Here is a 24,816-nt window from a genome sequence, read left to right on the forward strand (position 1 = left end):
CCTGTAGGCAGAATGCTCGAGAGTGACTGGAAAGCCTGTCGTTACTGCCCTTGGTCAATGTTAAGACTTTGTCTGGCCAAGTGGATGGTCAGTACGTCAGTAATGTTCCTGGAAGTCAAGGGGAATGAGTGACCTCTAGCCAATGAGGCAGACTTTGAATGATGTCATAGAAACATGAACCAATGAAATTTCTGCTGGTCAGTTAACTTCCTGGAAGTTTCTGATTTTCTCGAGAAAGTTTGTAATATTAACATTTTACAGAGAGACAGAAAATTATAAAAGCCCATAGCTTTGGAGCAAATAGGCATATCTGCTTCCTGCCAGCGCTTTGAGGCCTGCACCCACTTTGCTTGTTACATCGACTGTGTGATCCAGAAAGTTTTTTCACACATTTATCTGCTGAGAGGTTACCACAAAACACTGGTAGACCCCCACAAGCATCAGCTGTATTGTTATATACAATTTTTATGTGCCTGTGATACAACTGGTTGTGGCACGTACATCCACTGACTGCCGTGTGGAGCAACTTGTAGTGAAAACGAGTGTTGGCTCTTTTGACTAGGTAAGTCATTGTATTTCTCATGTTATGTATTGCATTGGAGAGTGTTTGTAGTTATGAACCCCAATCCATAGACATGGAGGTTGCTTGTTAAGAAGAAGACTCTGATATCATGTATATAAATTCCGAAGTTATCATATGTTATGCCAAAAGTATTGATGATTGATGATTGTTGCTTGTATATTATTTGAAGATATATTGCAATGCACTTCAAGGTATTTGCGCTTCGAATGTTTTATGAATGGACATGATTAGGCATACACTCAAGTTCATTATTAGACAGATGAAATTGGGAAACTGACTTGGCATTAGAAGTCAGATTTTAATTTGATTACATACATATTGAAATGCCCGGTAGACCCTCACACTCAGAGAAAGTGAGGCTATGCTCGTAAACATTGAGGTCTACAATGTGCAGCACCCCCCCCCCCTCGTCTGAACTGACAGATTTATGTCCACTGACCGTTCCCTGTGAGTGACAGAGGTCACTGCACTATTGAATTGTGGAATGTTTAACTCTAGAGGGGGAGGACTAGCCACTAGATGTGAAGAACCTTGCAAAGAACTAAATGTGAGGAATAGTTGTGCCATTGTGAATATAAAAAGGTTATACATTCATGCTCTTTAGAATGTATACATGTTAACTGTACATGCGTGGTAAGGTGTACAACTGCTCAGTGTAATTATTGTGTGCGTGGAGCATTATTTCCACTCAAACTATAATATTTGAATCGGAGTCACAATATTTGTCGACCCCAGATGAAGCAACTATACTGCCAGTCGATCAGATAGATCAAAGCTTTATTTGTGGCAGCAGTGTTGGATATAATTCAGGATGCTGAAAATGTTTAACTGAAGAGAAGTTATTCTGACCGTATTTAGCACCTGTATGTCAAAATGAATTGACAAACATTTGAATGTATGTGACTGGAATTTGTATCTGTATTGTCTAATGCACTCATATATGTTTATGAGGCATGTATATGTAGAGACAATGTATCAGATCAGATTTTGGAGTGGACTTCCATACTCCTGAAGAAATATTATTGATTAGAAAGACACTATATTAGGAAAGTCCTGTGTCTTATAAATTCTTTTGACTAGATACATATTTGGACGAGAGCTTTGGCCAGCCTTTGCTTGGTTCAGCGTGACTGACGGCTACTGAGCATTGCATCAGCTACCGTGTACGACTGGTTTGCGACTACTCTGGGCTCGTCGACAGGATAACCGGCGAGAGAGACAAAGAGACAGCAACGAGTCGAAATATCGTCATACACTGGCAAATATTTAATTATGCTAATGTAACAAAGGTTACATTTGAGTCTGTGAACATATTGAATTGAATGATGTACTTTGTTGAACGACAAACAAGTTAATAAAGTTTGTCATTGGATTATTTTGTCAAAACTGAATCCCAGGTGTGATATTCTTTATTTATGAACTCGGGAGTGTAACATTCGGGTTACATAAATTGGGGGCTTGTCCGGGAACTATAATTGTTTCTTAATTGTATAATTGCATTTGTTTGGTGACACATGTTACCGAAACTGAGTCTTGGTTATCATTGTTGATTGTTACTGTTACATTCACCATTTTCGTTCTATTGTACCAAAGAGCCAACACTCGTGTGCAGGAAACAAAGCGATGGCAGGTAAAAGTTTGAAGCAGATTGGTCAGGATTGGTGCAAGAAGGAGGAGATTAGAGTAGAGAATGCCCTCCTACTTGCAACAGGTATAAAGACTGTGCCAACAGAGGTGTTTGCACTGGCACTGTCAGAGTTATATCCCACATTACTTGAGGTGTTAAGACGGGATGATCCCGATACAGGGGAAACATTGCTCCTGTGTGAATTCGAAGATGCAGTTGCTATGTTAGGATTACAGGCACAGATTGTCATTCCAGTAGATGGGGAGACTATGTGCAGAGTAGTGAGGTTAGACGGTTTAGGACCAGTCAGAGGAAATAGGGTCAGTGTCAAGGACCTGAGGGAGAGAGGTTTAGTTAGGGAATGGAGAAAAGCAGGACGTAGAGCTCAGGAAGTCCAGTCTCAAGACATCCCTACTACTAACAACCTTCCACCCCCTTCCCCTGGTATCAGTGAACCATCCATGTCCTTCCCTGATCGAGACATCCCAATTTTAGCAGCTTCACTAGCACGGTGTGGGCTGACCACAGGGTATCGGAAACTGCGATGCTTCTCTGGTGCAAAGACAGCAGCGCGTGATGAGGATAGCTACCCCATCTGGATAGAGCACGTTGAGAGCCAGATGGAGGAGTGGCAGACTCTGGATGATGCTGAGCGGCGCAAGCGCATTCGTGAGTCATTGCGTCCGCCTGCGTCAAGCATCATTACAGACCTTAGGCGTGAGAATCCCCAGGCCTGCTCTGCAGACTACCTCAGGGCTCTGGATCTGGCTTTTGGCGATACTGACACAGATGATGAACTGTTTGTCAGATTTCATCAGACAGTCCAGGCTGAAGGTGAGTCTCCCTCTGAGTATCTTTCTCGCTTACAGGAAGTCATGCGCCATGTGGTTAGGCGGGGAGTTGTCAAGCCACATGACGCCAACAAGGTGAGACTGCGACAATTCATCAGGGGCATCCTCTACCATGAAATGCTCCTAGTAAACCTACAGCTCAGGGAGCGCCTGGAGAAACCACCATCCTTCCTGGAACTCCTGTCTTCAGTGAGGAAGCAGGAAGAAGAGGAAAGGGTGAAGAAATCTCTGTCTGCCTCGAGACCCCCCGTTAGCCCAAAACCAAAGCAGGCTGCCCACCGTAAGGTAGAGCCCTCTATTCTGCCACCCCACGCAGCCCCTCAACCCCATGTCCTTCCCCAACCAGCACCTCCACCAGCACCCCAACCCACCAATAATCCCCCCAAATCTCAGTCGTCCCAGCAGAGTAATACTGGTGTTGTTTGCTTCAAGTGTGGAGAGGAGGGCCATATCAGTAGAAATTGCCAAAATTCTGTTCCCCCTGACGTACTGAGTAAAAGACTTGTCAACTACATCCTTGGCAACCAGGGAAACGAGAAAGGGCGCCTGGGAAGGGGAAACCAGGGGCCCCAAAAATAGATTCTCCCCCACTTGTTTCTAAAGTTGAGGTTTCCAAGAACGATGTTCCTGAAGGTTTAGTAGGAGATGCTATCAACCCAAAATGTTGGATAGATGGAAAGGAGACAAAATGCCTTCTTGATAGTGGGTCTCAGGTCACTCTTATACACAAGAGCCTTTTCGACACACTAGATAGGGAATTGCATGGACTGAGTGACCTAGTCCTGTACCATGGAGGAGATGGGACTATGCCCTATCTGGGTTGGGCTTACGTCAACATAGGTTTTGAACGGTCATTTGCTGGCACAGGGACTGAGTTTAGTACATTGGCTCTTGTAGTACCAGACCCCCAGCGTCCCTGTGACCATAGAGTGATTATTGGCACTAATTCAGGACTTTTCAGGCACTGTTTTGAATCTTGTAGGAGGATGGCTGGAGCACGCTTTGCCCAGTCATTGCAGATAAGTGCTACCTGCAGGGATATCTACGCCAGCATATCGAAACAAGAGAAGGTGTCCCCTGATGGCAAATTGGGCACTGCTAGGACCAAGAAAGGACATAGCACGCAAATACCTCCCCACTCCAAATTGGTAATGACCGCCCAAATTAGGAATCCCCTGAAAGAAGAAATGACTGTTTTCGTAGAGTCCAATCCCCACAGCAGACTTCCAAGTGGGTTACACATAGCCCCAGGAGTACAAAAATTGTCAGGTGGTGCGATTGGAAAGGTAAGGGTGCTGGTGACCAATAGTAGCCCTGAGTCTATCACTGTCCCTGGCAACTGCCCAATAGTAGATGCCTATGTCCCCGACAAGTGTTTCCCTACCCCTAGTAGTTTTCCTACCCAGCCTCACAGTTACACCGAGGCAACCCATTCCCAAGTAGGTGCTAATGTAGGCGATAACACCCCTTCCCCTCAAGTTGACGTTAGTGAGCTGCCCATCAATTGGGGCCCGATTTCCCCGGAGTGGAAAGAAAGGCTGCTCAATCAGTGCAGGCAGAGGAGTGATGTGTTCTCCAGGCATGAATTTGACCTAGGCAGTACAGGCTATGCGGAGCATCAGATTCGTGTTAACGATGACACACCATTCCGTGAGAGGTCTCGGAGGGTGCCTCCCTCTGATCTTAGGGACTTGCAGCAACATCTTCAACAGCTGTTGGAGAACAACATAATTAAGGAGTCTAAGAGTCCCTATGCCTCTCCAATTGTGCTGGTTCGGAAAAAGAATGGTACTTTGAGAATGTGCGTCGACTACCGTACACTCAATTCTCGTACCATTCCCGACCAGTACACAGTGCCCCTGATACAGGAGGCCATTGATTCCCTGAGTGGCAGTAAATGGTTTTCTGTTATCGACTTAAAGTCGGGATTCTATCAAATCCCGATGCGTGAATCTGACAAGGAGAAGACGGCCTTCACTTGTCCTTTGGGGTTTTACCAGTTCGAGCGTATGCCCCAAGGGGTGAAGGGAGCACCAGCAACCTTCCAGAGGCTGATGGAGAAGTGCATGTCAGGTCTGAACATGTTAGAGGTGTTGGTGTACATGGATGACCTGATAATCTTCTCCAAAACGCTGGAGGAAATGGAGGAGCGCCTGGCTAGGGTACTGGATAGGTTGCAGCAATTTGGCTTGAAGGTGTCCCCAGAAAAATGCCAATTTTGCTGTCAGTCGGTTAGGTACCTTGGTCATGTAGTCTCCGAGGCTGGGGTACAGACAGACCCAGACAAAGTGGCCGATGTAAGAACCTGGCCCAGGCCACAGACAGTGAGGCATGTCAAGTCTTTCTTAGGATTTGCTGGCTATTACCGGCGATTCATAAAGGACTATGCCAAGATTTCCCGTCCTTTGAACGCACTTACAAGTGGGTGCGTTTACCCCAGGAAGCGAGGACGTCCACCTCCAAAGAAAGATCCGAGCCCGGATGCACGAAAGGCAAGTGACCCCCTTGGTGATGCTTGGACTGAGGAGTGTGAGAATGCTTTTCAGGCTTTGAAGCATTGTCTGGTCACAGCCCCAGTCTTAGCCTTCGCAGACCTGTCAAAGCCCTTTGTGCTCCATGTTGATGCCAGCCGTGATGGACTGGGTGGTGTCCTGTATCAAGATCATGGAGGTAAGCTTCGTCCAGTGACATATGGAAGTCGGGGACTGTCCCACAGTGAGAAGAACTATCCAGCCCACAAGCTGGAATTTCTTGCTCTAAAGTGGGCAGTTACCGACAAGTTCAGGGATTATCTGTATGCAGCAAAAGGTGCGCGGGTTATGACTGATAATAACCCACTAACATATGTCCTGACATCGGCAAAACTCGATGCCACAGGACATAGATGGCTTGCTGCACTTTCCTGCTTTGATTTTTCCATCCATTATAAGCCAGGAAAGACGAACATTGAAGCAGATGTACTGTCACGGAAACCACATCCTCCCGGCCTCGACAAGGAGTTTGAGGCTCGCCAGCAGTGCAAGATTAGTGATCTGGAGGCAAGGCTGCATGAGACGTCAGACTCAGGTGAGAAAGTGTCCACACTCTCTGCCTTCTGTCAGACGCATTATGTTTCAGCCAACTCTCCTCATAGAAGCCAGCCATACGTTGAGACCCTGTGTGCCAGTGCAGAGTCTATCCCAGGTCTGTATGCGAAGGGCTCAGACCTGAATGTAGTAGACTGGGCACAGGCTCAAAAGGCAGATCCGCAACTGAAACTAGTCAGGGATTATGTTGAACGTGGGGAGAGGCCACAGTCTTATACCGGCCTTTCAAGAGAGGCTGCCCTGATACTCCGCGAGTTCGACAGGCTAGTTCTGTGCAAAGGAGTCCTCTACAGAACTTTCACTGACTCCTTAGGGAACCGCCATCACCAGTTAGTATTGCCTGCCCAGCGCCGTGTCGAGGCAATGAGGGGCATACACGACAGTGTTGGCCACCTTGGAATCGAGAAGTCCATAGCGTTGGCTAGAGACAGGTTCTACTGGCCAAAGATGAGTGCTGACATTACGGAGTGGGTCAAGCATTGCCCTCGTTGTATAGCAAGAAAGACTCCTCCAAAGCCAGCAGCCCCATTGGTGAGTATTCACACAACCAGCCCCCTGGAGCTGGTTTGCATGGACTTTCTCTCCCTAGAACCAGACCGCTCGAATAAGAAGTCTATCTTGGTAGTGACGGATCACTACACACGATACGCACAAGCCTTCCCAACGAAGGATCAGACTGCTGCCACTGTCGCCAAGGTCCTGTGGGAGAACTTCTTTGTACATTATGGTCTGCCCCAACGCCTTCATTCTGATCAAGGTAGGGACTTTGAGAGTAAAGTGATCCATGAGCTGTCAAGGCTCCTCGGCATTAAGAAATCAAGGACAACTCCTTACCATCCCCAGGGAGACCCTCAGCCTGAGCGTTTCAACAGAACGCTACTGGACATGCTAGGGACCCTGGAGGAGGAGAAGAAGGCAAATTGGAGCAAGTACGTAAGTGCACTTGTACACGCTTACAATTGTTCAAGGAATGACAGTACTGGTTTCTCACCTTAGTTCCTCATGTTCGGTAGGGAAGCTAGACTGCCTGTTGATCTGCGATTTGGCACAAGCCCTGACAATTTCACTGGGACTGACCACGTGAAGTACGTCAGTGGTTTGCGCGATCAACTTACGCGGGCGTATAAACTTGCGTCAGCTGCATCCAACAAGTCTGCCAGTGCCAACAAGGTCCGCTATGATGCGAAAGTGCGAGCCAATGGCCTGAAACCTGGCGATCGCGTCCTTGTCAGGAACGTTGGACTGACTGGTAAGCAGAAATTAGCTGATAGATGGTATGCGAACCCTTATGTCATCACAAAGCGACTCAACCCTGATATGCCGGTTTACGAAGTTGCACCTGAAGACGGGATTGGTAGGACACGCACCCTACACCGCAACCTTCTCCTACCCATAGAGTACTTGAATGAGGCCCCAGCCCATAACTCAGAGACCCAGAGACCAGGTAAGAAAAGGAATCCAGCTGATCGGACCCGTTCCAAAAGGTCCATTGCCCCTCCGAGTGAGGAAGAGTCTGATAGTTCAGACTCAAGTGATGAGGGGTGTACGCAAGCACATTAACCGCCCACATTCAGTACTTAACGTAAATGCGCCAGAGTTTGTCCCCTCCCAACCTCCCAGTATTCCCTCTGAGACTACCAGCGAGACCCCTGAACAGGTCAACACAGCTGATGTAGTGAGTGACACAGGTGTTTCCGGCGGTTCCGTTTTATCCCCTGACCCCACTACTGAGGAGACATCAACCGACTCAGACTTAGAGAACCAGGCTGGCAGTGACATCAGCATAGATGCCACAAGTGCATCCAGTGGTTCTGGTAGAGCAACACCGGATGATGCAGTACCCGATTTGAGAGGGGAGAGCATGGAGGAAGAGAGTAGACACACTAGCCCTTTACCCCCAGACGCAGAGTCCAGAGGTAACGCCCCTCATACTCTAGCAGAGCCCGAGGTTGAGCAAGCGCAAAATGCAAAGCAAGCAATCGATTCAGAGCCTGCCCCGCAATCCATCAGGCGCTCAACTCGCTCTTCAAGGCCGCCGCTACGCATGCAGTACGATACCCTTGGTGAACCCTCTGGTGCTAGGCAAGCAACTTCATCAGGATTTTTTGCTGACCTTAAGCGTAAGATCTTTGGCTTTGATTAATCAAAGGTTCACAGGAGTGAACCCTGGTTTGAAAGGGGAGGATGTAACCCCACCAAAATTTGGGTTACTAAGATTTCTCCAGAAATGTCGTCAGACTAGATTCCTACTTCCTTGGAAGACCCATGGTCACTGTTATCACCACCCCCTCCATTCATCCCTCCTCTGACGTCCGTACCCCACCTGTTTTCCAACAACCCCTCGACCAGTGTACTAGTAACCCCCAAGATTAGTCTTAAGATTTCCCCTTCAGCCTTTGACCCCAATAGCCAATGTCCAATTGTAAGCCTGTGTGTATTGAGACTGGTCAAGCCCTGTGAAACGCCCCTGCTGGTGTTAGACTATGTAGGTGTAATAAAACTCAAGGATGGAGCAAGCTAGCCAGTCTAGGGATATTGTTTTAAGCACCCCTCCCTTTTGTTGGTGTGTAGGCACATCAAGAGAAACGAAAGGACCATGTCTCAGAAGAGGAAGGTCATTCTTGCTAGGACAAAGTAGTAGTTGCTTTGGGATTTAGGGACAGTGTCCTACCATGGGCAAAGCCTATACAGAGTGGACTGGTTCTAACTGTAGACCAACATTTTCTGTGACAATGACGTAGAGTGCACGTTTACCTTTTATATTACAGATACTGTTGTGCTACTATGATCAATGGCTGAAAGGATATGACTTTTTGCAAGATTATTATTTGATATGTCATGTGTTCAGAACAAAGTGTGATCCACGCACTTCAGCATAAGAGATATGTATGTGCAGTGGTTATGTTTAATACATCATTTATGCAAATGAGATATAATTATGTCTCTATATTCTAATTGAGTGCTTTTATGACTTATGCTATACGATTTGTCTAGTATGTTAACTAGATCGGTGTTTGCATGAGTATAAACAATGTGTTATATAGCTATGCTGGTTAGGCAGCAGCTCTAGTGACCAAGGTCACAGGAGTGCAACTTTAAAGCCCTGTAGGCAGAATGCTCGAGAGTGACTGGAAAGCCTGTCGTTACTGCCCTTGGTCAATGTTAAGACTTTGTCTGGCCAAGTGGATGGTCAGTACGTCAGTAATGTTCCTGGAAGTCAAGGGGAATGAGTGACCTCTAGCCAATGAGGCAGACTTTGAATGATGTCATAGAAACATGAACCAATGAAATTTCTGCTGGTCAGTTAACTTCCTGGAAGTTTCTGATTTTCTCGAGAAAGTTTGTAATATTAACATTTTACAGAGAGACAGAAAATTATAAAAGCCCATAGCTTTGGAGCAAATAGGCATATCTGCTTCCTGCCAGCGCTTTGAGGCCTGCACCCACTTTGCTTGTTACATCGACTGTGTGATCCAGAAAGTTTTTTCACACATTTATCTGCTGAGAGGTTACCACAAAACACTGGTAGACCCCCACAAGCATCAGCTGTATTGTTATATACAATTTTTATGTGCCTGTGATACAACTGGTTGTGGCACGTACATCCACTGACTGCCGTGTGGAGCAACTTGTAGTGAAAACGAGTGTTGGCTCTTTTGACTAGGTAAGTCATTGTATTTCTCATGTTATGTATTGCATTGGAGAGTGTTTGTAATTATGAACCCCAATCCATAGACATGGAGGTTGCTTGTTAAGAAGAAGACTCTGATATCATGTATATAAATTCCGAAGTTATCATATGTTATGCCAAAAGTATTGATGATTGATGATTGTTGCTTGTATATTATTTGAAGATATATTGCAATGCACTTCAAGGTATTTGCGCTTCGAATGTTTTATGAATGGACATGATTAGGCATACACTCAAGTTCATTATTAGACAGATGAAATTGGGAAACTGACTTGGCATTAGAAGTCAGATTTTAATTTGATTACATACATATTGAAATGCCCGGTAGACCCTCACACTCAGAGAAAGTGAGGCTATGCTCGTAAACATTGAGGTCTACAATGTGCAGCACCCCCCCCCCCCTCGTCTGAACTGACAGATTTATGTCCACTGACCGTTCCCTGTGAGTGACAGAGGTCACTGCACTATTGAATTGTGGAATGTTTAACTCTAGAGGGGGAGGACTAGCCACTAGATGTGAAGAACCTTGCAAAGAACTAAATGTGAGGAATAGTTGTGCCATTGTGAATATAAAAAGGTTATACATTCATGCTCTTTAGAATGTATACATGTTAACTGTACATGCGTGGTAAGGTGTACAACTGCTCAGTGTAATTATTGTGTGCGTGGAGCATTATTTCCACTCAAACTATAATATTTGAATCGGAGTCACAATATTTGTCGACCCCAGATGAAGCAACTATACTGCCAGTCGATCAGATAGATCAAAGCTTTATTTGTGGCAGCAGTGTTGGATATAATTCAGGATGCTGAAAATGTTTAACTGAAGAGAAGTTATTCTGACCGTATTTAGCACCTGTATGTCAAAATGAATTGACAAACATTTGAATGTATGTGACTGGAATTTGTATCTGTATTGTCTAATGCGCTCATATATGTTTATGAGGCATGTATATGTAGAGACAATGTATCAGATCAGATTTTGGAGTGGACTTCCATACTCCTGAAGAAATATTATTGATTAGAAAGACACTATATTAGGAAAGTCCTGTGTCTTATAAATTCTTTTGACTAGATACATATTTGGACGAGAGCTTTGGCCAGCCTTTGCTTGGTTCAGCGTGACTGACGGCTACTGAGCATTGCATCAGCTACCGTGTACGACTGGTTTGCGACTACTCTGGGCTCGTCGACAGGATAACCGGCGAGAGAGACAAAGAGACAGCAACGAGTCGAAATATCGTCATACACTGGCAAATATTTAATTATGCTAATGTAACAAAGGTTACATTTGAGTCTGTGAACATATTGAATTGAATGATGTACTTTGTTGAACGACAAACAAGTTAATAAAGTTTGTCATTGGATTATTTTGTCAAAACTGAATCCCAGGTGTGATATTCTTTATTTATGAACTCGGGAGTGTAACATTCGGGTTACATAAATTGGGGGCTTGTCCGGGAACTATAATTGTTTCTTAATTGTATAATTGCATTTGTTTGGTGACACATGTTACCGAAACTGAGTCTTGGTTATCATTGTTGATTGTTACTGTTACATTCACCATTTTCGTTCTATTGTACCAAAGAGCCAACACTCGTGTGCAGGAAACAAAGCGATGGCAGGTAAAAGTTTGAAGCAGATTGGTCAGGATTGGTGCAAGAAGGAGGAGATTAGAGTAGAGAATGCCCTCCTACTTGCAACAGGTATAAAGACTGTGCCAACAGAGGTGTTTGCACTGGCACTGTCAGAGTTATATCCCACATTACTTGAGGTGTTAAGACGGGATGATCCCGATACAGGGGAAACATTGCTCCTGTGTGAATTCGAAGATGCAGTTGCTATGTTAGGATTACAGGCACAGATTGTCATTCCAGTAGATGGGGAGACTATGTGCAGAGTAGTGAGGTTAGACGGTTTAGGACCAGTCAGAGGAAATAGGGTCAGTGTCAAGGACCTGAGGGAGAGAGGTTTAGTTAGGGAATGGAGAAAAGCAGGACGTAGAGCTCAGGAAGTCCAGTCTCAAGACATCCCTACTACTAACAACCTTCCACCCCCTTCCCCTGGTATCAGTGAACCATCCATGTCCTTCCCTGATCGAGACATCCCAATTTTAGCAGCTTCACTAGCACGGTGTGGGCTGACCACAGGGTATCGGAAACTGCGATGCTTCTCTGGTGCAAAGACAGCAGCGCGTGATGAGGATAGCTACCCCATCTGGATAGAGCACGTTGAGAGCCAGATGGAGGAGTGGCAGACTCTGGATGATGCTGAGCGGCGCAAGCGCATTCGTGAGTCATTGCGTCCGCCTGCGTCAAGCATCATTACAGACCTTAGGCGTGAGAATCCCCAGGCCTGCTCTGCAGACTACCTCAGGGCTCTGGATCTGGCTTTTGGCGATACTGACACAGATGATGAACTGTTTGTCAGATTTCATCAGACAGTCCAGGCTGAAGGTGAGTCTCCCTCTGAGTATCTTTCTCGCTTACAGGAAGTCATGCGCCATGTGGTTAGGCGGGGAGTTGTCAAGCCACATGACGCCAACAAGGTGAGACTGCGACAATTCATCAGGGGCATCCTCTACCATGAAATGCTCCTAGTAAACCTACAGCTCAGGGAGCGCCTGGAGAAACCACCATCCTTCCTGGAACTCCTGTCTTCAGTGAGGAAGCAGGAAGAAGAGGAAAGGGTGAAGAAATCTCTGTCTGCCTCGAGACCCCCCGTTAGCCCAAAACCAAAGCAGGCTGCCCACCGTAAGGTAGAGCCCTCTATTCTGCCACCCCACGCAGCCCCTCAACCCCATGTCCTTCCCCAACCAGCACCTCCACCAGCACCCCAACCCACCAATAATCCCCCCAAATCTCAGTCGTCCCAGCAGAGTAATACTGGTGTTGTTTGCTTCAAGTGTGGAGAGGAGGGCCATATCAGTAGAAATTGCCAAAATTCTGTTCCCCCTGACGTACTGAGTAAAAGACTTGTCAACTACATCCTTGGCAACCAGGGAAACGAGAAAGGGCGCCTGGGAAGGGGAAACCAGGGGCCCCAAAAATAGATTCTCCCCCACTTGTTTCTAAAGTTGAGGTTTCCAAGAACGATGTTCCTGAAGGTTTAGTAGGAGATGCTATCAACCCAAAATGTTGGATAGATGGAAAGGAGACAAAATGCCTTCTTGATAGTGGGTCTCAGGTCACTCTTATACACAAGAGCCTTTTCGACACACTAGATAGGGAATTGCATGGACTGAGTGACCTAGTCCTGTACCATGGAGGAGATGGGACTATGCCCTATCTGGGTTGGGCTTACGTCAACATAGGTTTTGAACGGTCATTTGCTGGCACAGGGACTGAGTTTAGTACATTGGCTCTTGTAGTACCAGACCCCCAGCGTCCCTGTGACCATAGAGTGATTATTGGCACTAATTCAGGACTTTTCAGGCACTGTTTTGAATCTTGTAGGAGGATGGCTGGAGCACGCTTTGCCCAGTCATTGCAGATAAGTGCTACCTGCAGGGATATCTACGCCAGCATATCGAAACAAGAGAAGGTGTCCCCTGATGGCAAATTGGGCACTGCTAGGACCAAGAAAGGACATAGCACGCAAATACCTCCCCACTCCAAATTGGTAATGACCGCCCAAATTAGGAATCCCCTGAAAGAAGAAATGACTGTTTTCGTAGAGTCCAATCCCCACAGCAGACTTCCAAGTGGGTTACACATAGCCCCAGGAGTACAAAAATTGTCAGGTGGTGCGATTGGAAAGGTAAGGGTGCTGGTGACCAATAGTAGCCCTGAGTCTATCACTGTCCCTGGCAACTGCCCAATAGTAGATGCCTATGTCCCCGACAAGTGTTTCCCTACCCCTAGTAGTTTTCCTACCCAGCCTCACAGTTACACCGAGGCAACCCATTCCCAAGTAGGTGCTAATGTAGGCGATAACACCCCTTCCCCTCAAGTTGACGTTAGTGAGCTGCCCATCAATTGGGGCCCGATTTCCCCGGAGTGGAAAGAAAGGCTGCTCAATCAGTGCAGGCAGAAGAGTGATGTGTTCTCCAGGCATGAATTTGACCTAGGCAGTACAGGCTATGCGGAGCATCAGATTCGTGTTAACGATGACACACCATTCCGTGAGAGGTCTCGGAGGGTGCCTCCCTCTGATCTTAGGGACTTGCAGCAACATCTTCAACAGCTGTTGGAGAACAACATAATTAAGGAGTCTAAGAGTCCCTATGCCTCTCCAATTGTGCTGGTTCGGAAAAAGAATGGTACTTTGAGAATGTGCGTCGACTACCGTACACTCAATTCTCGTACCATTCCCGACCAGTACACAGTGCCCCTGATACAGGAGGCCATTGATTCCCTGAGTGGCAGTAAATGGTTTTCTGTTATCGACTTAAAGTCGGGATTCTATCAAATCCCGATGCGTGAATCTGACAAGGAGAAGACGGCCTTCACTTGTCCTTTGGGGTTTTACCAGTTCGAGCGTATGCCCCAAGGGGTGAAGGGAGCACCAGCAACCTTCCAGAGGCTGATGGAGAAGTGCATGTCAGGTCTGAACATGTTAGAGGTGTTGGTGTACATGGATGACCTGATAATCTTCTCCAAAACGCTGGAGGAAATGGAGGAGCGCCTGGCTAGGGTACTGGATAGGTTGCAGCAATTTGGCTTGAAGGTGTCCCCAGAAAAATGCCAATTTTGCTGTCAGTCGGTTAGGTACCTTGGTCATGTAGTCTCCGAGGCTGGGGTACAGACAGACCCAGACAAAGTGGCCGATGTAAGAACCTGGCCCAGGCCACAGACAGTGAGGCATGTCAAGTCTTTCTTAGGATTTGCTGGCTATTACCGGCGATTCATAAAGGACTATGCCAAGATTTCCCGTCCTTTGAACGCACTTACAAGTGGGTGCGTTTACCCCAGGAAGCGAGGACGTCCACCTCCAAAGAAAGATCCGAGCCCGGATGCACGAAAGGCAAGTGACCCCCTTGGTGATGCTTGGACTGAGGAGTGTGAGAATGCTTTTCAGGCTTTGAAGCATTGTCTGGTCACAGCCCCAGTCTTAGCCTTCGCAGACCTGTCAAAGCCCTTTGTGCTCCATGTTGATGCCAGCCGTGATGGACTGGGTGGTGTCCTGTATCAAGATCATGGAGGTAAGCTTCGTCCAGTGGCATATGGAAGTCGGGGACTGTCCCACAGTGAGAAGAACTATCCAGCCCACAAGCTGGAATTTCTTGCTCTAAAGTGGGCAGTTACCGACAAGTTCAGGGATTATCTGTATGCAGCAAAAGGTGCGCGGGTTATGACTGATAATAACCCACTAACATATGTCCTGACATCGGCAAAACTCGATGCCACAGGACATAGATGGCTTGCTGCACTTTCCTGCTTTGATTTTTCCATCCATTATAAGCCAGGAAAGACGAACATTGAAGCAGATGTACTGTCACGGAAACCACATCCTCCCGGCCTCGACAAGGAGTTTGAGGCTCGCCAGCAGTGCAAGATTAGTGATCTGGAGGCAAGGCTGCATGAGACGTCAGACTCAGGTGAGAAAGTGTCCACACTCTCTGCCTTCTGTCAGACGCATTATGTTTCAGCCAACTCTCCTCATAGAAGCCAGCCATACGTTGAGACCCTGTGTGCCAGTGCAGAGTCTATCCCAGGTCTGTATGCGAAGGGCTCAGACCTGAATGTAGTAGACTGGGCACAGGCTCAAAAGGCAGATCCGCAACTGAAACTAGTCAGGGATTATGTTGAACGTGGGGAGAGGCCACAGTCTTATACCGGCCTTTCAAGAGAGGCTGCCCTGATACTCCGCGAGTTCGACAGGCTAGTTCTGTGCAAAGGAGTCCTCTACAGAACTTTCACTGACTCCTTAGGGAACCGCCATCACCAGTTAGTATTGCCTGCCCAGCGCCGTGTCGAGGCAATGAGGGGCATACACGACAGTGTTGGCCACCTTGGAATCGAGAAGTCCATAGCGTTGGCTAGAGACAGGTTCTACTGGCCAAAGATGAGTGCTGACATTACGGAGTGGGTCAAGCATTGCCCTCGTTGTATAGCAAGAAAGACTCCTCCAAAGCCAGCAGCCCCATTGGTGAGTATTCACACAACCAGCCCCCTGGAGCTGGTTTGCATGGACTTTCTCTCCCTAGAACCAGACCGCTCGAATAAGAAGTCTATCTTGGTAGTGACGGATCACTACACACGATACGCACAAGCCTTCCCAACGAAGGATCAGACTGCTGCCACTGTCGCCAAGGTCCTGTGGGAGAACTTCTTTGTACATTATGGTCTGCCCCAACGCCTTCATTCTGATCAAGGTAGGGACTTTGAGAGTAAAGTGATCCATGAGCTGTCAAGGCTCCTTGGCATTAAGAAATCAAGGACAACTCCTTACCATCCCCAGGGAGACCCTCAGCCTGAGCGTTTCAACAGAACGCTACTGGACATGCTAGGGACCCTGGAGGAGGAGAAGAAGGCAAATTGGAGCAAGTACGTAAGTGCACTTGTACACGCTTACAATTGTTCAAGGAATGACAGTACTGGTTTCTCACCTTAGTTCCTCATGTTCGGTAGGGAAGCTAGACTGCCTGTTGATCTGCGATTTGGCACAAGCCCTGACAATTTCACTGGGACTGACCACGTGAAGTACGTCAGTGGTTTGCGCGATCAACTTACGCGGGCGTATAAACTTGCGTCAGCTGCATCCAACAAGTCTGCCAGTGCCAACAAGGTCCGCTATGATGCGAAAGTGCGAGCCAATGGCCTGAAACCTGGCGATCGCGTCCTTGTCAGGAACGTTGGACTGACTGGTAAGCAGAAATTAGCTGATAGATGGTATGCGAACCCTTATGTCATCACAAAGCGACTCAACCCTGATATGCCGGTTTACGAAGTTGCACCTGAAGACGGGATTGGTAGGACACGCACCCTACACCGCAACCTTCTCCTACCCATAGAGTACTTGAATGAGGCCCCAGCCCATAACTCAGAGACCCAGAGACCAGGTAAGAAAAGGAATCCAGCTGATCGGACCCGTTCCAAAAGGTCCATTGCCCCTCCGAGTGAGGAAGAGTCTGATAGTTCAGACTCAAGTGATGAGGGGTGTACGCAAGCACATTAACCGCCCACATTCAGTACTTAACGTAAATGCGCCAGAGTTTGTCCCCTCCCAACCTCCCAGTATTCCCTCTGAGACTACCAGCGAGACCCCTGAACAGGTCAACACAGCTGATGTAGTGAGTGACACAGGTGTTTCCGGCGGTTCCGTTTTATCCCCTGACCCCACTACTGAGGAGACATCAACCGACTCAGACTTAGAGAACCAGGCTGGCAGTGACATCAGCATAGATGCCACAAGTGCATCCAGTGGTTCTGGTAGAGCAACACCGGATGATGCAGTACCCGATTTGAGAGGGGAGAGCATGGAGGAAGAGAGTAGACACACTAGCCCTTTACCCCCAGACGCAGAGTCCAGAGGTAACGCCCCTCATACTCTAGCAGAGCCCGAGGTTGAGCAAGCGCAAAATGCAAAGCAAGCAATCGATTCAGAGCCTGCCCCGCAATCCATCAGGCGCTCAACTCGCTCTTCAAGGCCGCCGCTACGCATGCAGTACGATACCCTTGGTGAACCCTCTGGTGCTAGGCAAGCAACTTCATCAGGATTTTTTGCTGACCTTAAGCGTAAGATCTTTGGCTTTGATTAATCAAAGGTTCACAGGAGTGAACCCTGGTTTGAAAGGGGAGGATGTAACCCCACCAAAATTTGGGTTACTAAGATTTCTCCAGAAATGTCGTCAGACTAGATTCCTACTTCCTTGGAAGACCCATGGTCACTGTTATCACCACCCCCTCCATTCATCCCTCCTCTGACGTCCGTACCCCACCTGTTTTCCAACAACCCCTCGACCAGTGTACTAGTAACCCCCAAGATTAGTCTTAAGATTTCCCCTTCAGCCTTTGACCCCAATAGCCAATGTCCAATTGTAAGCCTGTGTGTATTGAGACTGGTCAAGCCCTGTGAAACGCCCCTGCTGGTGTTAGACTATGTAGGTGTAATAAAACTCAAGGATGGAGCAAGCTAGCCAGTCTAGGGATATTGTTTTAAGCACCCCTCCCTTTTGTTGGTGTGTAGGCACATCAAGAGAAACGAAAGGACCATGTCTCAGAAGAGGAAGGTCATTCTTGCTAGGACAAAGTAGTAGTTGCTTTGGGATTTAGGGACAGTGTCCTACCATGGGCAAAGCCTATACAGAGTGGACTGGTTCTAACTGTAGACCAACATTTTCTGTGACAATGACGTAGAGTGCACGTCTAGCCCAAATTCTGTCCCCTCCTATTCCTTTCTTCTCACATACCCCCCCCCCCCTAATTTCCAATGAACTGTTTAGGCTAGCTTTGCGTGTGCCTTAAAGTAGAGTAACTCCATACATTACTAGATTTACTTTGCTCGTGTTACCTTTTATATTACAGATACTGTTGTGCTACTATGATCAATGGCTGAAAGGATATGACTTTTTGCAAGATTATTATTTGATATGTCATGTGTTCAGAACAAAGTGTGATCCACGCACTTCAGCATAAGAGATATGTATGTGCAGTGGTTATGTTTAATACATCATTTATGCAAATGAGATATAATTATGTCTCTATATTCTAATTGAGTGCTTTTATGACTTATGCTATACGATTTGTCTAGTATGTTAACTAGATCGGTGTTTGCATGAGTATAAACAATGTGTTATATAGCTATGCTGGTTAGGCAGCAGCTCTAGTGACCAAGGTCACAGGAGTGCAACTTTAAAGCCCTGTAGGCAGAATGCTCGAGAGTGACTGGAAAGCCTGTCGTTACTGCCCTTGGTCAATGTTAAGACTTTGTCTGGCCAAGTGGATGGTCAGTACGTCAGTAATGTTCCTGGAAGTCAAGGGGAATGAGTGACCTCTAGCCAATGAGGCAGACTTTGAATGATGTCATAGAAACATGAACCAATGAAATTTCTGCTGGTCAGTTAACTTCCTGGAAGTTTCTGATTTTCTCGAGAAAGTTTGTAATATTAACATTTTACAGAGAGACAGAAAATTATAAAAGCCCATAGCTTTGGAGCAAATAGGCATATCTGCTTCCTGCCAGCGCTTTGAGGCCTGCACCCACTTTGCTTGTTACATCGACTGTGTGATCCAGAAAGTTTTTTCACACATTTATCTGCTGAGAGGTTACCACAAAACACTGGTAGACCCCCACAAGCATCAGCTGTATTGTTATATACAATTTTTATGTGCCTGTGATACAACTGGTTGTGGCACGTACATCCACTGACTGCCGTGTGGAGCAACTTGTAGTGAAAACGAGTGTTGGCTCTTTTGACTAGGTAAGTCATTGTATTTCTCATGTTATGTATTGCATTGGAGAGTGTTTGTAATTATGAACCCCAATCCATAGACATGGAGGTTGCTTGTTAAGAAGAAGACTCTGATATCATGTATATAAATTCCGAAGTTATCATATGTTATGCCAAAAGTATTGATGATTGATGATTGTTGCTTGTATATTATTTGAAGATATATTGCAATGCACTTCAAGGTATTTGCGCTTCGAATGTTTTATGAATGGACATGATTAGGCATACACTCAAGTTCATTATTAGACAGATGAAATTGGGAAACTGACTTGGCATTAGAAGTCAGATTTTAATTTGATTACATACATATTGAAATGCCCGGTAGACCCTCACACTCAGAGAAAGTGAGGCTATGCTCGTAAACATTGAGGTCTACAATGTGCAGCACCCCCCCCCCCCTCGTCTGAACTGACAGATTTATGTCCACTGACCGTTCCCTGTGAGTGACAGAGGTCACTGCACTATTGAATTGTGGAATGTTTAACTCTAGAGGGGGAGGACTAGCCACTAGATGTGAAGAACCTTGCAAAGAACTAAATGTGAGGAATAGTTGTGCCATTGTGAATATAAAAAGGTTATACATTCATGCTCTTTAGAATGTATACATGTTAACTGTACATGCGTGGTAAGGTGTACAACTGCTCAGTGTAATTATTGTGTGCGTGGAGCATTATTTCCACTCAAACTATAATATTTGAATCGGAGTCACAATATTTGTCGACCCCAGATGAAGCAACTATACTGCCAGTCGATCAGATAGATCAAAGCTTTATTTGTGGCAGCAGTGTTGGATATAATTCAGGATGCTGAAAATGTTTAACTGAAGAGAAGTTATTCTGACCGTATTTAGCACCTGTATGTCAAAATGAATTGACAAACATTTGAATGTATGTGACTGGAATTTGTATCTGTATTGTCTAATGCGCTCATATATGTTTATGAGGCATGTATATGTAGAGACAATGTATCAGATCAGATTTTGGAGTGGACTTCCATACTCCTGAAGAAATATTATTGATTAGAAAGACACTATATTAGGAAAGTCCTGTGTCTTATAAATTCTTTTGACTAGATACATATTTGGACGAGAGCTTTGGCCAGCCTTTGCTTGGTTCAGCGTGACTGACGGCTACTGAGCATTGCATCAGCTACCGTGTACGACTGGTTTGCGACTACTCTGGGCTCGTCGACAGGATAACCGGCGAGAGAGACAAAGAGACAGCAACGAGTCGAAATATCGTCATACACTGGCAAATATTTAATTATGCTAATGTAACAAAGGTTACATTTGAGTCTGTGAACATATTGAATTGAATGATGTACTTTGTTGAACGACAAACAAGTTAATAAAGTTTGTCATTGGATTATTTTGTCAAAACTGAATCCCAGGTGTGATATTCTTTATTTATGAACTCGGGAGTGTAACATTCGGGTTACATAAATTGGGGGCTTGTCCGGGAACTATAATTGTTTCTTAATTGTATAATTGCATTTGTTTGGTGACACATGTTACCGAAACTGAGTCTTGGTTATCATTGTTGATTGTTACTGTTACATTCACCATTTTCGTTCTATTGTACCAAAGAGCCAACACTCGTGTGCAGGAAACAAAGCGATGGCAGGTAAAAGTTTGAAGCAGATTGGTCAGGATTGGTGCAAGAAGGAGGAGATTAGAGTAGAGAATGCCCTCCTACTTGCAACAGGTATAAAGACTGTGCCAACAGAGGTGTTTGCACTGGCACTGTCAGAGTTATATCCCACATTACTTGAGGTGTTAAGACGGGATGATCCCGATACAGGGGAAACATTGCTCCTGTGTGAATTCGAAGATGCAGTTGCTATGTTAGGATTACAGGCACAGATTGTCATTCCAGTAGATGGGGAGACTATGTGCAGAGTAGTGAGGTTAGACGGTTTAGGACCAGTCAGAGGAAATAGGGTCAGTGTCAAGGACCTGAGGGAGAGAGGTTTAGTTAGGGAATGGAGAAAAGCAGGACGTAGAGCTCAGGAAGTCCAGTCTCAAGACATCCCTACTACTAACAACCTTCCACCCCCTTCCCCTGGTATCAGTGAACCATCCATGTCCTTCCCTGATCGAGACATCCCAATTTTAGCAGCTTCACTAGCACGGTGTGGGCTGACCACAGGGTATCGGAAACTGCGATGCTTCTCTGGTGCAAAGACAGCAGCGCGTGATGAGGATAGCTACCCCATCTGGATAGAGCACGTTGAGAGCCAGATGGAGGAGTGGCAGACTCTGGATGATGCTGAGCGGCGCAAGCGCATTCGTGAGTCATTGCGTCCGCCTGCGTCAAGCATCATTACAGACCTTAGGCGTGAGAATCCCCAGGCCTGCTCTGCAGACTACCTCAGGGCTCTGGATCTGGCTTTTGGCGATACTGACACAGATGATGAACTGTTTGTCAGATTTCATCAGACAGTCCAGGCTGAAGGTGAGTCTCCCTCTGAGTATCTTTCTCGCTTACAGGAAGTCATGCGCCATGTGGTTAGGCGGGGAGTTGTCAAGCCACATGACGCCAACAAGGTGAGACTGCGACAATTCATCAGGGGCATCCTCTACCATGAAATGCTCCTAGTAAACCTACAGCTCAGGGAGCGCCTGGAGAAACCACCATCCTTCCTGGAACTCCTGTCTTCAGTGAGGAAGCAGGAAGAAGAGGAAAGGGTGAAGAAATCTCTGTCTGCCTCGAGACCCCCCGTTAGCCCAAAACCAAAGCAGGCTGCCCACCGTAAGGTAGAGCCCTCTATTCTGCCACCCCACGCAGCCCCTCAACCCCATGTCCTTCCCCAACCAGCACCTCCACCAGCACCCCAACCCACCAATAATCCCCCCAAATCTCAGTCGTCCCAGCAGAGTAATACTGGTGTTGTTTGCTTCAAGTGTGGAGAGGAGGGCCATATCAGTAGAAATTGCCAAAATTCTGTTCCCCCTGACGTACTGAGTAAAAGACTTGTCAACTACATCCTTGGCAACCAGGGAAACGAGAAAGGGCGCCTGGGAAGGGGAAACCAGGGGCCCCAAAAATAGATTCTCCCCCACTTGTTTCTAAAGTTGAGGTTTCCAAGAACGATGTTCCTGAAGGTTTAGTAGGAGATGCTATCAACCCAAAATGTTGGATAGATGGAAAGGAGACAAAATGCCTTCTTGATAGTGGGTCTCAGGTCACTCTTATACACAAGAGCCTTTTCGACACACTAGATAGGGAATTGCATGGACTGAGTGACCTAGTCCTGTACCATGGAGGAGATGGGACTATGCCCTATCTGGGTTGGGCTTACGTCAACATAGGTTTTGAACGGTCATTTGCTGGCACAGGGACTGAGTTTAGTACATTGGCTCTTGTAGTACCAGACCCCCAGCGTCCCTGTGACCATAGAGTGATTATTGGCACTAATTCAGGACTTTTCAGGCACTGTTTTGAATCTTGTAGGAGGATGGCTGGAGCACGCTTTGCCCAGTCATTGCAGATAAGTGCTACCTGCAGGGATATCTACGCCAGCATATCGAAACAAGAGAAGGTGTCCCCTGATGGCAAATTGGGCACTGCTAGGACCAAGAAAGGACATAGCACGCAAATACCTCCCCACTCCAAATTGGTAATGACCGCCCAAATTAGGAATCCCCTGAAAGAAGAAATGACTGTTTTCGTAGAGTCCAATCCCCACAGCAGACTTCCAAGTGGGTTACACATAGCCCCAGGAGTACAAAAATTGTCAGGTGGTGCGATTGGAAAGGTAAGGGTGCTGGTGACCAATAGTAGCCCTGAGTCTATCACTGTCCCTGGCAACTGCCCAATAGTAGATGCCTATGTCCCCGACAAGTGTTTCCCTACCCCTAGTAGTTTTCCTACCCAGCCTCACAGTTACACCGAGGCAACCCATTCCCAAGTAGGTGCTAATGTAGGCGATAACACCCCTTCCCCTCAAGTTGACGTTAGTGAGCTGCCCATCAATTGGGGCCCGATTTCCCCGGAGTGGAAAGAAAGGCTGCTCAATCAGTGCAGGCAGAAGAGTGATGTGTTCTCCAGGCATGAATTTGACCTAGGCAGTACAGGCTATGCGGAGCATCAGATTCGTGTTAACGATGACACACCATTCCGTGAGAGGTCTCGGAGGGTGCCTCCCTCTGATCTTAGGGACTTGCAGCAACATCTTCAACAGCTGTTGGAGAACAACATAATTAAGGAGTCTAAGAGTCCCTATGCCTCTCCAATTGTGCTGGTTCGGAAAAAGAATGGTACTTTGAGAATGTGCGTCGACTACCGTACACTCAATTCTCGTACCATTCCCGACCAGTACACAGTGCCCCTGATACAGGAGGCCATTGATTCCCTGAGTGGCAGTAAATGGTTTTCTGTTATCGACTTAAAGTCGGGATTCTATCAAATCCCGATGCGTGAATCTGACAAGGAGAAGACGGCCTTCACTTGTCCTTTGGGGTTTTACCAGTTCGAGCGTATGCCCCAAGGGGTGAAGGGAGCACCAGCAACCTTCCAGAGGCTGATGGAGAAGTGCATGTCAGGTCTGAACATGTTAGAGGTGTTGGTGTACATGGATGACCTGATAATCTTCTCCAAAACGCTGGAGGAAATGGAGGAGCGCCTGGCTAGGGTACTGGATAGGTTGCAGCAATTTGGCTTGAAGGTGTCCCCAGAAAAATGCCAATTTTGCTGTCAGTCGGTTAGGTACCTTGGTCATGTAGTCTCCGAGGCTGGGGTACAGACAGACCCAGACAAAGTGGCCGATGTAAGAACCTGGCCCAGGCCACAGACAGTGAGGCATGTCAAGTCTTTCTTAGGATTTGCTGGCTATTACCGGCGATTCATAAAGGACTATGCCAAGATTTCCCGTCCTTTGAACGCACTTACAAGTGGGTGCGTTTACCCCAGGAAGCGAGGACGTCCACCTCCAAAGAAAGATCCGAGCCCGGATGCACGAAAGGCAAGTGACCCCCTTGGTGATGCTTGGACTGAGGAGTGTGAGAATGCTTTTCAGGCTTTGAAGCATTGTCTGGTCACAGCCCCAGTCTTAGCCTTCGCAGACCTGTCAAAGCCCTTTGTGCTCCATGTTGATGCCAGCCGTGATGGACTGGGTGGTGTCCTGTATCAAGATCATGGAGGTAAGCTTCGTCCAGTGGCATATGGAAGTCGGGGACTGTCCCACAGTGAGAAGAACTATCCAGCCCACAAGCTGGAATTTCTTGCTCTAAAGTGGGCAGTTACCGACAAGTTCAGGGATTATCTGTATGCAGCAAAAGGTGCGCGGGTTATGACTGATAATAACCCACTAACATATGTCCTGACATCGGCAAAACTCGATGCCACAGGACATAGATGGCTTGCTGCACTTTCCTGCTTTGATTTTTCCATCCATTATAAGCCAGGAAAGACGAACATTGAAGCAGATGTACTGTCACGGAAACCACATCCTCCCGGCCTCGACAAGGAGTTTGAGGCTCGCCAGCAGTGCAAGATTAGTGATCTGGAGGCAAGGCTGCATGAGACGTCAGACTCAGGTGAGAAAGTGTCCACACTCTCTGCCTTCTGTCAGACGCATTATGTTT

At 46.8% G+C, this 24,816-nt stretch overlaps 4 protein-coding genes across 4 annotated transcripts in view; 3 read left to right on the forward strand and 1 right to left on the reverse strand.

Annotated features, from left to right (window-relative positions):
* Nucleotides 1-24,816, reverse strand: part of LOC139730479 (uncharacterized) — a 93,587-nt gene that overhangs the window by 42,065 nt on the left and 26,706 nt on the right. The gene's annotated exons all lie outside the window — the stretch shown is intronic.
* Nucleotides 2,207-4,040, forward strand: LOC139730460 (paraneoplastic antigen Ma3-like). The gene has a single exon (XM_071641301.1). It carries the CDS (start codon nucleotides 2,207-2,209, stop codon nucleotides 3,638-3,640), a length of 1,434 nt encoding a protein of 477 aa, XP_071497402.1. The 3' UTR covers nucleotides 3,641-4,040.
* LOC139730461 (paraneoplastic antigen Ma3-like) lies at nucleotides 11,457-13,291 on the forward strand. Its single transcript, XM_071641302.1, has one exon. The coding sequence runs from the start codon at nucleotides 11,457-11,459 to the stop codon at nucleotides 12,888-12,890; it is 1,434 nt and encodes a 477-aa protein (XP_071497403.1). The 3' UTR covers nucleotides 12,891-13,291.
* Nucleotides 20,848-22,682, forward strand: LOC139730463 (paraneoplastic antigen Ma3-like). Its single transcript, XM_071641303.1, has one exon. The coding sequence runs from the start codon at nucleotides 20,848-20,850 to the stop codon at nucleotides 22,279-22,281; it is 1,434 nt and encodes a 477-aa protein (XP_071497404.1). The 3' UTR covers nucleotides 22,282-22,682.

Source organism: Diadema antillarum, unplaced genomic scaffold (genome assembly GCF_040938485.1).
Source record: "Diadema antillarum isolate AM-2024a unplaced genomic scaffold, OU_Dant_1.0 seq00000315_RagTag, whole genome shotgun sequence".
Classification (NCBI taxonomy): domain Eukaryota; kingdom Metazoa; phylum Echinodermata; class Echinoidea; order Diadematoida; family Diadematidae; genus Diadema; species Diadema antillarum.